Raw genomic sequence first — 17,038 nt, 5'->3', positions numbered from 1 at the left:
TGACAGGGTGCTTTTGTGAATCATGTTGCCGTCATCAGTAGAAATATTTTCTGTGAAACAGTGTATCTGTGACACGTGACTGTGTACTTGTGACTATGTACCTGTGACACTTGGCTATGTACCTGTGACACGTGACTATGTACCTGTCACTATGTACCTGTGACATGTGACTATGTACCTGCGACATGTGACTATGTACCTGTGACACGAGACTATGTACATGTGACTATGTACCTGTTACACGTGACTATCTACCTGTGACACGTGACTATGTGCCTGTGACACATGACTATGTACCTGTGACACGTGACTATGTACCTGTGACACGTGACTATGTACCTGTGACACGTGACTATGTACCTGTGACATGTGACTATGTACCTGTGACATGTGACTATGTACCTGTGACACGAGACTATGTACATGTGACTATGTACCTGTTACACATGACTATGTACCTGTGACACATGACTATGTACCTGCTACATGTGACTATGTACCTGTGACATGTGACTATGTACCTGTGACATGTGACTATGTACCTGTGACACGTGACTATGTACCTGTGACACGTGACTATGTACCTGTGACACGTGACTATGTACCTGTGACATGTGACTATGTACCTGTGACACGTGACTATGTACCTGTGACATGTGACTATGTACATGTTACACATGACTATGTACCTGTGACACGTGACTATGTACCTGTGACACGTGACTATGTACCTGTGACATGTGACTATGTACCTGTGACACGTGACTATGTACCTCTGACATGTGACTATGTACCTGTGACACGTGACTATGTACCTCTGACATGTGACTATGTACCTGTTACACGTGACTATGTACCTGTGACACGTGACTATGTACCTGTGACATGTGACTATGTACCTGTTACACGTGACTATGTACCTGTGACATGTGACTATGTACCTGTTACACGAGACTATGTACCTGTGACACATGACCATGTACCTGCTACATGTGACTATGTACCTGTGACACGAGACTATGTACATGTGACATGTACCTGCTACATGTGACTATGTACCTGCTACATGTGACTATGTACCTGCGACACGAGACTATGTACCTGTGACTATGTACCTGTGACATGTGACTATGTACCTGTGACACGTGACTATGTACCTGTGACACGTGACTATGTACCTGTGACATGTGACTATGTACCTGTTACACGTGACTATGTACCTGTGACATGTGACTATGTACCTGTTACACGTGACTATGTACCTGTGACATGTGACTATGTACCTGTGACATGTGACTATGTACTTGTGACACATGACAATGTACCTGCTACACGTGACTATGTACCTGCTACATGTGACTATGTACCTGCTACATGTGACTATGTACCTGCTACATGTGACTATGTACCTGCTACATGTGACTATGTACCTGTGACACGAGACTATGTACATGTGACACGAGACTATGTACATGTGACTATGTACCTGTGACACGTGACTATGTACCTGTGACATGTGACTATGTACTTGTGACACATGACAATGTACCTGCAACATGTGACTATGTACCTGTGACATGTGACTATGTACCTGTGACATGTGACTATGTACCTGTGACACGTGACTATGTACCTGTGACTATGTACCTGTGACATGTGACTATGTACCTGTGACACATGACTATGTACCTGCGACATGTGACTATGTACCTGTGACCCATAAGTATGTACCTGTGACAAGTGACTATGTACCTGTGACTATGTACCTGTGACACGAGACTATGTACATGTGACTATGTACCTGTTACACGTGGCTATGTACCTGTGACATGTGACTATGTACCTGTGACCCATAAGTATGTACCTGTGACAAGTGACTATGTACCTGTGACTATGTACCTGTGACACGTGACTATGTACCTGTGACATGTGACTATGTACTTGTGACACATGACAATGTACCTGCGACATGTGACTATGTACCTGTGACACGAGACTATGTACATGTGACTATGTACCTGTTACACGTGACTATGTACCTGTGACATGTGACTATGTATCTGTGACCCATAATATTGTACCTGTGACAAGTGACTATGTGCCTGTGACCACTAATTATGTACCTGAATGAAGAGAACTGCTCTGTTGTTGAGGTCCTCGATGAGGGTGGCCCCACGGGACAGGTTCGACTCCATCCTGACCATCCATGCTGACACCTGCGTGCTGTACGTCTGGATGTCCCTGTACACAATCATCTTACCTCAAACACCAACAAACTGTTGTTCAATGCTGCAGTCATATTACAGCTTTCTATATCATGGTGGCCTGTATATGAGCATCTGGACTAGGCAATCCAGTTTCCTCTGACACTGACAAAGATGTTAAATGCTGCAGTCAGCAATATTACAGTTATATCAGTTGGCACACAATAGGCAAGGTCAACCATTTCGCTGAGGACCATATACATAAGATGTTTCCTATAACAAGCCTAAGGGAGTCTGACTCCAGCTGGGCAAGCCTAACTTTGATGGATGTTCCTGAAGCCGATCACCTCACTACACAAACCAGCCATAACATCCTGTCTCAGTGGCAATACGTCAACATTAGCCCTCACTACACAAACCAGCCATAACATCCTGTCTCAGTGGGTATACATCAACATTAGCCCTCACTACACAAACCAGCTGTAACATCCTGTCTCAGTGCGTATACATCAACATTAGCCCTCACTACACAAACCAGCCGTAACATCCTGTCTCAGTGGGTATACATCAACATTAGCCCTCACTACACAAACCAGCCGTAACATCCTGTCTCAGTGGGTATACATCAACATTAGCCCTCACTACACAAACCAGCTGTAACATCCTGTCTCAGTGGGTATACATCAACATTAGCCCTCACTACACAAACCAGCCGTAACATCCTGTCTCAGTGGGTATACATCAACATTAGCCCTCACTACACAAACCAGCCGTAACATCCTGTCTCAGTGGGTATACATCAACATTAGCCCTCACTACACAAACCAGCTGTAACATCCTGTCTCAGTGGGTATACATCAACATTAGCCCTCACTACACAAACCAGCCATAACATCCTGTCTCAGTGGGCATACATCAACATTAGCCCTCACTACACAAACCAGCTGTAACATCCTGTCTCAGTGGGTATACATCAACATTAGCCCTCACTACATAAACCAGCCGTAACATCCTGTCTCAGTGGGCATACGTCAACATTAGCCCTCACTACACAAACCAGCCGTAACATCCTGTCTCAGTGGGTATACGTCAACATTAGCACTCACTACACAAACCAGCCGTAACATCCTGTCTCAGTGGGTATACATCAACATTAGCCCTCACTACACAAACCAGCCGTAACATCCTGTCTCAGTGGGTATACATCAACATTAGCCCTCACTACACAAACCAGCCGTAACATCCTGTCTCAGTGGGTATACATCAACATTAGCCCTCACTACACAAACCAGCCGTAACATCCTGTCTCAGTGGGTATACATCAACATTAGCCCTCACTACACAAACCAGCCATAACATCCTGTCTCAGTGGGTATACATCAACATTAGCCCTCACTACACAAACCAGCCATAACATCCTGTCTCAGTGGGTATACATCAACATTAGCACTCACTACACAAACCAGCCGTAACATCCTGTCTCAGTGGGTATACATCAACATTAGCACTCACTACACAAACCAGCCGTAACATCCTGTCTCAGTGGGTATACATCAACATTAGCCCTCACTACACAAACCAGCCGTAACATCCTGTCTCAGTGGGTATACATCAACATTAGCCCTCACTACACAAACCAGCCATAACATCCTGTCTCAGTGGGCATACATCAACATTAGCCCTCACTACACAAACCAGCTGTAACATCCTGTCTCAGTGGGCATACATCAACATTAGCCCTCACTACACAAACCAGCCATAACATCCTGTCTCAGTGGGTATACATCAACATTAGCCCTCACTACACAAACCAGCCGTAACATCCTGTCTCAGTGGGTATACATCAACATTAGCCCTCACTACACAAACCAGCCGTAACATCCTGTCTCAGTGGGTATACATCAACATTAGCCCTCACTACACAAACCAGCCATAACATCCTGTCTCAGTGGGCATACGTCAACATTAGCCCTCACTACACAAACCAGCCGTAACATCCTGTCTCAGTGGGTATACATCAACATTAGCCCTCACTACACAAACCAGCTGTAACATCCTGTCTCAGTGGGCATACGTCAACATTAGCCCTCACTACACAAACCAGCTGTAACATCCTGTCTCAGTGGGCATACGTCAACATTAGCCCTCACTACACAAACCAGCCATAACATCCTGTCTCAGTGGGTATACATCAACATTAGCCCTCACTACACAAACCAGCTGTAACATCCTGTCTCAGTGGGCATACATTAACATTAGCCCTCACTACACAAACCAGCCATAACATCCTGTCTCAGTGGGTATACATCAACATTAGCCCTCACTACACAAACCAGCTGTAACATCCTGTCTCAGTGGGCATACGTCAACATTAGCCCTCACTACACAAACCAGCCATAACATCCTGTCTCAGTGGGTATACATCAACATTAGCCCTCACTACACAAACCAGCCGTAACATCCTGTCTCAGTGGGTATACATCAACATTAGCCCTCACTACACAAACCAGCAGTAACATCCTGTCTCAGTGGGTATACATCAACATTAGCACTCACTACACAAACCAGCCGTAACATCCTGTCTCAGTGGGTATACATCAACATTAGCCCTCACTACACAAACCAGCCGTAACATCCTGTCTCAGTGGGTATACATCAACATTAGCCCTCACTACACAAACCAGCCATAACATCCTGTCTCAGTGGGCATACATCAACATTAGCCCTCACTACACAAACCAGCTGTAACATCCTGTCTCAGTGGGCATACATCAACATTAGCCCTCACTACACAAACCAGCCATAACATCCTGTCTCAGTGGGTATACATCAACATTAGCCCTCACTACACAAACCAGCCGTAACATCCTGTCTCAGTGGGTATACATCAACATTAGCCCTCACTACACAAACCAGCCGTAACATCCTGTCTCAGTGGGTATACATCAACATTAGCCCTCACTACACAAACCAGCCATAACATCCTGTCTCAGTGGGCATACGTCAACATTAGCCCTCACTACACAAACCAGCCGTAACATCCTGTCTCAGTGGGTATACATCAACATTAGCCCTCACTACACAAACCAGCTGTAACATCCTGTCTCAGTGGGCATACGTCAACATTAGCCCTCACTACACAAACCAGCTGTAACATCCTGTCTCAGTGGGCATACGTCAACATTAGCCCTCACTACACAAACCAGCCATAACATCCTGTCTCAGTGGGTATACATCAACATTAGCCCTCACTACACAAACCAGCTGTAACATCCTGTCTCAGTGGGCATACATCAACATTAGCCCTCACTACACAAACCAGCCATAACATCCTGTCTCAGTGGGTATACATCAACATTAGCCCTCACTACACAAACCAGCTGTAACATCCTGTCTCAGTGGGCATACGTCAACATTAGCCCTCACTACACAAACCAGCCATAACATCCTGTCTCAGTGGGTATACATCAACATTAGCCCTCACTACACAAACCAGCTGTAACATCCTGTCTCAGTGGGTATACATCAACATTAGCCCTCACTACACAAACCAGCCGTAACATCCTGTCTCAGTGGGCATACATCAACATTAGCCCTCACTACACAAACCAGCTGTAACATCCTGTCTCAGTGGGTATACATCAACATTAGCCCTCACTACACAAACCAGCTGTAACATCCTGTCTCAGTGGGTATACATCAACATTAGCCCTCACTACACAAACCAGCCATAACATCCTGTCTCAGTGGGCATACATCAACATTAGCCCTCACTACACAAACCAGCCGTAACATCCTGTCTCAGTGGGTATACATCAACATTAGCCCTCACTACACAAACCAGCCGTAACATCCTGTCTCAGTGGGTATACATCAACATTAGCCCTCACTACACAAACCAGCTGTAACATCCTGTCTCAGTGGGTATACATCAACATTAGCACTCACTACACAAACCAGCCGTAACATCCTGTCTCAGTGGGTATACATCAACATTAGCCCTCACTACACAAACCAGCCATAACATCCTGTCTCAGTGGGTATACATCAACATTAGCCCTCACTACACAAACCAGCCATAACATCCTGTCTCAGTGGGTATACATCAACATTAGCCCTCACTACACAAACCAGCCGTAACATCCTGTCTCAGTCGCAATATGTCAACATAAGCCTTCCTTCAGTCAACTCATTCCGAATACCATCACAACACAAAAGGGTTAGTGTAGAAACATAAACAAATGACTTGGAACATGCTGTCACAGATAGCCAATAATAACAACAACAACAACAATCAGCATGCTGACGTCCACTACTGTGTCAAACTTGTGAGGCTGCCATTAATTGATAGATAGATCCATCTAAATGTTCCTACGATAAGTCTCCTGATACAATTCACAATGCACGATGGAAGTGTTAGCACAATAATCATCAGAGCATAATTATCTCAAATATTAAGCCTTGGTAAATATTCCCCCACCCCAACCCTTGGTAAGATTTTCATAAATTCATTCCTATTTTTCAACAAACATTTACATAATGTTTCAAGCAACCTGACCATGATGAAGGACATGTTGCTTGATAGTCTCACAGTCGATGAAACATTACAATGAATCAAAGTAACTACTTATTCAATTCACATTCTAAGTCTAATTTGTGTAATTAATCAATATATTGACTTCTATCAACAGACCTATACGTGCTTAATTAAGACTAATTACTGATTAAGAACAGGAATATTTGTGTAGTTGATGGAAAACTATTTTCAAGATGGTTGACCTTGAAACACGTCAGTACTTCAGTTGTTGTAGTTCGGACTGATGCGTCAGTACTTCAGTTGTTCTAGTTCGGACTGATGCGTCAGTACTTCAGTTGTTCTAGTTCGGACTGATGATGTGAAGTCTGCAGGGAAACCACCCAGTGGAGCTCAACATGAAGATCATGAGGAGATAATAGACTCCAGACTTGTGGGAGTGATGGAGTCTCAGTGGCAGGAGCAGCAAGCAATGGACAACATGGAGCAGAGCTAGACTTAGGCATCACTGAAGCGGGACACAGGCCAGGATGAGGTACGGAGACCAGAGATGCTACTGGGTTGGGTGCACAACACGGAGCAGGGCTAGACTTAGGCATCACTGAAGCGGGACACAGGCCAGGATGAGGTACGGAGACGAGAGATGCTACTGGGTTGGGTTCAATGCTGCGTTCAACAGTACTCCAGTCACTTGACAGCATGTCAGTGTTGGAGGACAACCTCCAAGTGATGCTGGGCGCAATCTCCTTTATATCTTATATTTTATACGACTTCATTCCTCTGTGCATGATGATCTCAGGACACTGACTAGGAGGTTTCTAAGTACGAGTGTGTGAAGTATTCAGCCCCACAAATACAACGGGGGAGTTAAGAATGCTGCTCTGTTATATTGTAGAGGATATTTTCTACATCCCGTCATTTCTGTGCACTACAAATGCAGCACCACATTACCGGTACCCACGATGAGCAGTACTAGTTAATATGGATCAAAATGTTTAGAAAATACAGTATATTGCATGCATATTTTGATCTTGTTGGCAGAGTTTACATATGTAAAATATTAGATATTTCAAAATGAAATTATGAAATTCAAAATTTGCCACTTCATTCTTGTGATCGAAAAAAGCAAACTGTATATGATGTATGGTGAATGGGTCAGGTTCATGACAAATCACAGATGAAAATAAGTTGCAACAGGTAAGTCTGGCCAATATCCATCAAAACTGAGTGCCACGGCATCTACATCCAAAACGGTCTATCGAGATATGGTATTCTTCTGTAACAGTTTCCGATTGCTTAGATTGTAATTTCTGAATAAAGCAGTGTAAAAAGCTGAGATCTGATTGGCTCAAGAACCCACAAAGTATCATTTAGATTAGGAGTATAACTTTGCTAACAAATATTTACCTGATGTGATCTCCTGAAGAGGTGTCGTGAGATCTTCACAATGTGAGGATTGGAGTAAAAGATCTGAGTGACATGAGATTGTGTAGGTCTAACATTTACCATGTTGGAGAAAACCGCCATCATGTTACTGACAAATAAAACTGTACGGATCATCCTCAAGGTGAATCAGGGATTCAAACCAATGATAATAAGATCCTGGTACAACTAAGGGACGTAACCCTGCAAAGAGGATTTATGAATCTAAGACCACTTCTACCACTGACCGGTGAGAGGTAATGATCAACAGACAAATCCTCCATGTTAGCTGACAACAACAAGCTAATAAAATCAGTAAAAAGTGGATGAACTACTACAACATTAAGACAACACCAACTAATGACATGATTAATATTCGTTACCATGGTGACATAAGGGGTTAGTTCAACACAGCTGGAAACTTAATGTGTTATGTGAAAGAGAGAACTGATGAAGGGGATGCTACTGACTTGACACAGGACCTGGCTATGTGTGTAAACAGACAGAAATCCCTGCACATGGCCTACAGTTGGACAATCCTAGTAAGCCTAGTGAACTGCTGAGTATATAGCGACGTGTAAGCATGTCTGTATGTCTGCTTCTTCCATTCCTGACTTATGCTTAGACCATCATAAATTACTACCGGTAGCTAGATTATCATCCCTTGATAACAACTGTCAAGATGGTGCTCACTATTTGGAAAATACAGGAGGGTGTGCAAAGGTAAGTCTGTCCTTTGCAAAAGTCTATGACTCTTCAACAAGTTTGTTTGTAGGGAAAGTTAAATTTATACACGCACGATTACAACGGAAATAGGTTTGACACAGATACTTCCGACTGCTACTATTGAAATCAATGTTTAAATATTATCTTTGTTATTTCAGTCGTCTGTTGTTCCTACCAAGGTGTCCAGTCTTCAACTTGACCACTTTCATAGAAAATAAAACATGACAAATAAAAAGCCTCCCTCCCCACTTTTGAAAAATAAAGCGGATGATAATCTAGCAATTAATTTATTATGGCCTTGAGCCATTGTTTTAGAGCTAGCCCACTGAGATACCAAGTTGCAGTTTAACATGAATACCCCCCACACACCCTGCAGACACTCTGAGCTGACCAGTCCTTGTTTTATCCCCTTAATGCTGAGCCAGGCAGGGTAATAACAAGTACCATCTTTTAACATATTTTGGTAAGAGACGACCAGGGGATCGAACCACAGACCTTCCCCTCTTCAGGCAGACACTCTATCCACTACACCACGAAGGCAGGGGGAAAGTCTGTATGATGGCGCATCTAGTGAGTGAGTCTTTCACTACACAGCAACCATTCAGCAACGCCACTGCACCACAGAAACTGATATATCAGATAAAAGACCTGAAAATTCTGAGCTTTGGACATAGCAAAATAACATACTAAGCAAGATCAAAGTCGATCTCTGGGAACTAGTCAGTTTGAAATTAAGTCAGTTTGAATCGATGAGTATTTCAAACAATGGTCTCCTCTATTCTAAATCCGTCATGATGGTAATCATCTATTGGTCATGACAAGGAACAATCTCATTAAAATCAGATTCTCGCTATCGCTAAACAAAGATCTGAGGACATCCCATTACAGGTCATGTCGCGAACTTTTACCCACCACTGAAATGACTAACAAGAAGTCGACATTAGCCAATTAGCAAGCAGCTTTTTCGAGCTTAACGTCATTCGTTTCAACCTGCGGCTTCCATTTCAGACTATGCTTGAAAAATATGTTAACAAAGTTCTCGATTAAAATTTTGAAAACTGAACAAATGAACATTGCGGAATATCTAATATATGGTAGCGATTGTATGGCAGTGCATCCCTCCGTTCAGATGTTTATCCCACAGAGGCCAGAGACAGATGATGATTTAGATGGAGCCAGTCCTGCTGGCAGTAACTGTCGTTCGGAATCCCCATGTTAACCTTTTCGAGGTTTCATGATCTGATAAGTGACGCTTTGATTGGTCGGATGAAAAGTGCTTCTGACATGACCCGTAATGGGATGTCCTTAGATCTTTGTTTTGCAGCAGTGAGAATGTAGATCTGATTTTAATGAGGTTGGAAAAGGAACAATGTTTATGTTTATCAAAAACAAGGTCAAGGTCATGGAAAGAGAGGCAGAAAAATATGCAAGAAAAACTTATTCCAATAAATGTGTGGACATTGCCGGCAGTGTCAGTAGCATCCCCCAAAGACACTAAGACAGTGATGATGCAGGGGGTACCCACCTGTGTCTGCAGCACGGAGGAGGAAGAGAGAGTGTACATGGTTAGATGAGGCCAGCGATGATCATGATGATGGTGAGGTACTGTTATACATTTGGCTAGATCTTTGGCATATATAGGGCTAGATCTTTGTCATACACCTGGCTAGATCTTTGCCATACATCTGGCTAGATCTTTGACATACATTTGGCTAGATCTTTGGCAAATATAGGGCTAGATCTTTGTCATACACCTGGCTAGATCTTTGCCATACATAGGGCTAGATCTTTGTCATACATCTGGCTAGATCTTTGTCATACATAGGGCTAGATCATTGCCCTAGATCATTGCCCTACAACCGGCGAGATCTTTGCCATACATAGGGCTAGATCTTTGTCATACATAGGGCTAGATCTTTGTCATACACCTGGATAGATCATTGCCCTAAAACTGGCGAGATCTTTGCCATATACCACGATCTTTATCATACACCAAGCTAAATCTTTGTCATACACTTAGCTAGATCTTTGTCATACACCAAGATCTTTGTCACATATCTAGCTAGATCTCTGTTATACACCTGGCTAGATCTTTGTCATACACATAGATCTTTGTCATACACCTAGCTACATTTTTGTCATTGGCTTGGCTAATCTTGTCATACACCTAGCTAGATCTAGTTACAGGTAAAAGACAGTTATGACAAAGTCACGAGTTCATATGATACAGAAAATAGCTCAAACAACTAATGCTCAAACACCTAATGCTCCAAGATCTAATTTTCCTGGTCTAAGCTTGTTCATCTAACACACATTGTCACACCAACACACAGGTCTGTGTCTCGTCACACCAACACACAGATCTGTGTCTCGTCACAACAACGACCTACTTGGTGAGCATCTAACACACATTGTCACACCAACACACAGCTCTGGGTCTCGTCACACCAACACACAGATCTGTGTCTCGTCACAACAACGACCTACTTGGTGAGCATCTAACACACATTGTCACACCAACACACAGCTCTGGGTCTCGTCACACCAACACACAGATCTGTGTCTCGTCACAACAACGACCTACTTGGTGAGCATCTAACACACATTGTCACACCAACACACAGCTGTGGGTCTCGTCACACCAACACACAGATCTGTGTCTCGTCACAACAACGACCTACTTGGTGAGCATCTAACACACATTGTCACACCAACACACAGCTGTGGGTCTCGACACAACAACGACCTACTTGGTGAGCATCTGTGTCCGTGCCGTGAGCCAGGCAGTCTGGGAGGGGCCAACGGCCGACTGGGCCTTGCGGTCCAACAGCTGGGCGAGGTTGGGCATCTTGGTTGTGAGGAAGTTGTTAGGAAACCACACCACGTTGCCTATCAGATGGATGCAGGGCACCTGTCCAGTCAAGGATGGATGGTCAGTTACAGCTGAACAGTTGCGTTCAACTGTGTTTCAAGATAATGTCTGTCATACAACTCCATATCAGTATCTTGTGGGAGGAAAGTTCAAAGTGTGGCAGACAGTGACATTTACTTTATTTAACCTATGAGCACCAGTGAGATACTGAAATAGGATCACAATAAAATTATTTGCTTTTTAAAAACAATAATTTATGGATAAAAATGTCCACTAATCACCGAATTTGCTCATCTCTTCTTATTCCCAAAACGTAGTAGAAATAGCTTATGTGCATGTATTTTTGACACTGCTGCACTCTGGCTGCTGTAGCTAGTGCCAGGAGAAACAAGGTCTCTTGTGTGCAGGTATTTCTGACACTCTGGCTGCTGTAGCTAGAGCAAGGAGAAACAAGGTCTCTTGTGTGCATGTATTTCTGACACTCTGGCTGCACTCTGGCTGCTGTAGCTAGTGCCAGGAGAAACAAGGTCTCTTGTGTGCATGTATTTCTATCACTCTGGCTGCTGTAGCTAGTGCCAGGAGAAACAAGGTCTCTTGTGTGCATGTATTTCTGACACTCTGGCTGCTGTAGCTAGGGCAAGGAGAAACAAGGTCTCTTGTGTGCATGTATTTCTATCACTCTGGCTGCTGTAGCTAGTGCCAGGAGAAACAAGGTCTCTTGTGTGCATGTATTTCTGACACTCTGGCTGCTGCAGCTAGGGCAAGGAGAAACAACGTCGCTTGTGTGCATGTATTTCTATCACTCTGACTGCTGTAGCTAGTGCCAGGAGAAACAAGGTCGCTTGTGTGCATGTATTTCTGACACTCTGGCTGCTGTAGCTAGTGCCAGGAGAAACAAGGTCTCTTGTGTGCAGGTATTTCTGACTCTCTGGCTGCTGCAGCTAGGGCAAGGAGAAGCAACGTCGCTTGTGTGCATGTATTTCTATCACTCTGGCTGCTGTAGCTAGTGCCAGGAGAAACAAGGTCTCTTGTGTGCATGTATTTCTGACACTCTGGCTGCTGTAGCTAGTGCCAGGAGAAACAAGGTCTCTTGTGTGCATGTATTTCTATCACTCTGACTGCTGTAGCTAGTGCAAGGAGAAACAATGTCTCTTGTGTGCAGGTATTTCTGACACTCTGGCTGCTGTAGCTAGTGCCAGGAGAAACAAGGTCTCTTGTGTGCAGGTATTTCTGACTCTCTGGCTGCTGTAGCTAGTGCCAGGAGAAACAAGGTCTCTTGTGTGCATGTATTTCTGACACTCTGGCTGCTGCAGCTAGGGCAAAGAGAAACAACGTCTTTTGTGTGCATGCATTTCTGACACTCTGGCTGCACTCTGGCTGCTGTAGCTAGTGCCAGGAGAAACAAGGTCTCTTGTGTGCATGTATTTCTGACACTCTGGCTGCTGTAGCTAGTGCCAGGAGAAACAAGGTCTCTTGTGTGCATGTATTTCTGACTCTCTGGCTGCTGTAGCTAGTGCCAGGAGAAACAAGGTCTCTTGTGTGCATGTATTTCTATCACTCTGACTGCTGTAGCTAGTGCAAGGAGAAACAATGTCTCTTGTGTGCAGGTATTTCTGACACTCTGGCTGCTGTAGCTAGTGCCAGGAGAAACAAGGTCTCTTGTGTGCATGTATTTCTGACCCTCTGGCTGCTGTAGCTAGTGCCAGGAGAAACAAGGTCTCTTGTGTGCATGTATTTCTGACACTCTGGCTGCTGCAGCTAGGGCAAGGAGAAACAACGTCTTTTGTGTGCATGCATTTCTGACACTCTGGCTGCACTCTGGCTGCTGTAGCTAGTGCCAGGAGAAACAAGGTCTCTTGTGTGCAGGTATTTCTGACTCTCTGGCTGCTGTAGCTAGTGCCAAGAGAAACAAGGTCTCTTGTGTGCATGTATTTCTGACACTCTGGCTGCTGTAGCTAGTGCCAGGAGAAACAAGGTCTCTTGTGTGCATGTATTTCTGACACTCTGACTGCTGTAGCTAGTGCCAGGAGAAACAAGGTCTCTTGTGTGCATGTATTTCTGACTCTCTGGCTGCTGCAGCTAGTGCCAGGAGAAACAAGGTCTCTTGTGTGCATGTATTTCTGACTCTCTGACTGCTGTAGCTAGTGCCAGGAGAAACAAGGTCTCTTGTGTGCATGTATTTCTGACACTCTGGCTGCTGTAGCTAGTGCCAGGAGAAACAAGGTCTCTTGTGTGCATGTATTTCTGACTCTCTGACTGCTGTAGCTAGTGCCAGGAGAAACAAGGTCTCTTGTGTGCATGTATTTCTGACACTCTGGCTGCTGTAGCTAGTGCCAGGAGAAACAAGGTCTCTTGTGTGCATGTATTTCTGACCCTCTGGCTGCTGTAGCTAGTGCAAGGAGAAACAAGGTCTCTTGTGTGCATGTATTTTTGACACTCTGGCTGCTGTAGCTAGTGCCAGGAGAAACAAGGTCTCTTGTGTGCATGTATTTCTGACTCTCTGGCTGCTGCAGCTAGTGCCAGGAGAAACAAGGTCTCTTGTGTGCAGGTATTTCTGACTCTCTGGCTGCTGTAGCTAGTGCCAAGAGAAACAAGGTCTCTTGTGTGCATGTATTTCTGACACTCTGGCTGCTGTAGCTAGTGCCAGGAGAAACAAGGTCTCTTGTGTGCATGTATTTCTGACTCTCTGGCTGCTGCAGCTAGTGCCAGGAGAAACAAGGTCTCTTGTGTGCATGTATTTCTGACTCTCTGACTGCTGTAGCTAGTGCCAGGAGAAACAAGGTCTCTTGTGTGCATGTATTTCTGACACTCTGGCTGCTGTAGCTAGTGCCAGGAGAAACAAGGTCTCTTGTGTGCATGTATTTCTGACACTCTGGCTGCTGCAGCTAGTGCCAGGAGAAACAAGGTCTCTTGTGTGCATGTATTTCTGACTCTCTGACTGCTGTAGCTAGTGCCAGGAGAAACAAGGTCTCTTGTGTGCATGTATTTCTGACACTCTGGCTGCTGTAGCTAGTGCCAGGAGAAACAAGGTCTCTTGTGTGCATGTATTTCTGACTCTCTGACTGCTGTAGCTAGTGCCAGGAGAAACAAGGTCTCTTGTGTGCATGTATTTCTGACCCTCTGGCTGCTGTAGCTAGTGCAAGGAGAAACAAGGTCTCTTGTGTGCATGTATTTTTGACACTCTGGCTGCTGTAGCTAGTGCCAGGAGAAACAAGGTCTCTTGTGTGCATGTATTTCTGACTCTCTGGCTGCTGTAGCTAGAGCAAGGAGAAACAAGGTCTCTTGTGTGCATGTATTTCTGACACTCTGGCTGCTGTAGCTAGTGCCAGGAGAAACAAGGTCTCTTGTGTGCATGTATTTCTGACACTCTGGCTGCTGTAGCTAGTGCCAGGAGAAACAAGGTCTCTTGTGTGCAGGTATTTCTGACACTCTGGCTGCTGCAGCTAGTGCAAGGAGAAACAAGGTCTCTTGTGTGCATGTATTTCTGACTCTCTGGCTGCTGTAGCTAGTGCCAGTAGAAACAAGATCTCTTGTGTGCAGGTATTTCTGACACTGGCTGCTGTAGCTAGAGCCAGGAAAAACAATGTCTCATGTGTCAGATGTTTGAACCCAGCTTCTTCTGCTGGTCCATATATATCGCTGGTAAGATGGTGCAGCACTATGTCTATATCCCATGCTTTTTCTGTTGATCCTCAACTTTGTAGGATATCTGTAGGGCTATCAGTTCAGGAACTCCACTGAGCTTTTCTCCGTGAGTCATAGTAAAGACAGAGCTGACTGCTGCAATATAAGCTCCTACGGTTGAATCCTTGAGGTTTCTTGTGCCCTTGAGATGACACACTTATCATTGTACAAGTTCCTTGTGAATCTTCAGAGTGATAAGGAGACTGCCTTAGCTGCTTGTCTTGAGAGGCTGTTTGCTATATGCACCATAGATGTTTTGAGGGTGGATGATGAAGTAGATTTGGCCAGTTCGGGAGCTTTAAAGTTGGTTTTGCTGCTGTTGTGATAAGGTCCGGAAACCATGTTCTCCCTGGCCAATAAGGCCCAACCAAAAGCAGTGGATGGTTCTTGTTATGAATGATCTTCTCTAAAACCAGTGGTATGAGCTGGTGGTGAGCTGCATACGCATGAAGCCCTCCTACAATATTGCCAGCACATTGTTGGACCAAGCCTGAGGGTCTGCTACTGGGAGACGAACCTGTCTGTTGAACCTGTTTGCAAATAGGTCCACCGATTGGCAACCTCCTGCCAGTTGCAATGCTTCTGGAATTAGCATCCATTCTGTTGGCAACGATACTGATGGTCTAGACAGGGCAACTTTTAAGACATTGGATGCTCCTTGGATTTGTCTTGCTTTGAATACTAGATTCAGTCTGTTAACTTGTACTGCTGAAATATTAACCTCAGAAGGGTTGCCAACTGAGTTGGGCCTTGGAGGTCATAGTTGGGTTGTTTGTTCTTTTCATTAGTGAGATATTGCCCGGATTACTGACTCGAAAGTCTTGGTGATTGATGTGGAAGAGCTTTTCTTCTGCAGACCACAGAACGTTGCTACTTCTGAGTCGAGTATGGCGCAGGCTGCGCGGAGGTCTTTGTCTACTTGAAAGGCCCAGTCTGCGTAGAGGTCAGAGGACTGACGAACGTCTGACACTTGGCAGGGGTGGAGGGTTTCATGCAGGTATCTTTCTTCCCAGAGGAGGACGGTTTTGTGGACACCCGGTTGGAGGACTATGACTTTGTCTTTGTGGAGGTGAGGGCGTGAGGAAGATGGCTTTGAAGAAGACAAGGAAGACTTCTTTATCTTTGTCAGGGTCAGAAGACGAAGATAGAGACCTCTTTTTCGACTTCATACTTGAGGCACCCTTCAGTAGCGTGTTAACACTCCTACTGCCAAGGGAACAAGTCTGAGTTAAGACGACAGAGCAGTCTGCGACAAGGGAAGCTCAATCTCAATGTCATCCTCAATTTTTAAACCCTATGTTTTCATCTGAAGGAGAGGATGGTGTAGCTTTTCTCTTGATAGCATAAATATATTCAGCAAATTCTTCACCATCCAGCAGGGAGCAGATTGGCATTTCTGTTCTGCATTACAGTAGTGTGTAATGTGGGTAGAGCAAATTGGGTGGGGATCACATTCGAAGATGTGTAGCCGACATGGAATCCACATTCTCATCATGAAAAAAAAAGAGGCAGAATTTCAAAGAGCCAAAATAAGAAAGATTTCTTGCTAAAATATAAAAATAATCACTGAATAAGATGAAGGGATGTTTAGAAAGG

General features: G+C 44.5%; 1 protein-coding gene across 3 annotated transcripts in view; it reads right to left on the bottom strand.

Annotated features, from left to right (window-relative positions):
* Window positions 1-17,038, bottom strand: part of LOC139444857 (WASH complex subunit 4-like) — a 74,680-nt gene that overhangs the window by 36,129 nt on the left and 21,513 nt on the right. For all 3 annotated transcript variants that reach the window (XM_071225846.1, XM_071225848.1, XM_071225847.1), the window contains exons 11-12: window positions 11,637-11,797; window positions 2,124-2,241 (exon numbers count right to left, since the gene is read on the bottom strand). In XM_071225846.1, coding sequence (XP_071081947.1) covers window positions 2,124-2,241; window positions 11,637-11,797 — 279 coding nt within the window. The remainder of the gene's footprint in view (window positions 1-2,123; window positions 2,242-11,636; window positions 11,798-17,038) is intronic.

This window comes from Haliotis cracherodii, unplaced genomic scaffold, assembly GCF_022045235.1.
Source record: "Haliotis cracherodii isolate W230 unplaced genomic scaffold, xgHalCrac1.p SCAF_6, whole genome shotgun sequence".
In the NCBI taxonomy this organism is placed as follows: Eukaryota; Metazoa; Mollusca; class Gastropoda; order Lepetellida; family Haliotidae; genus Haliotis; species Haliotis cracherodii.
Note: the sequence above shows the minus strand (reverse complement) of the source record. Positions and strands in the feature narration are given on the sequence as shown.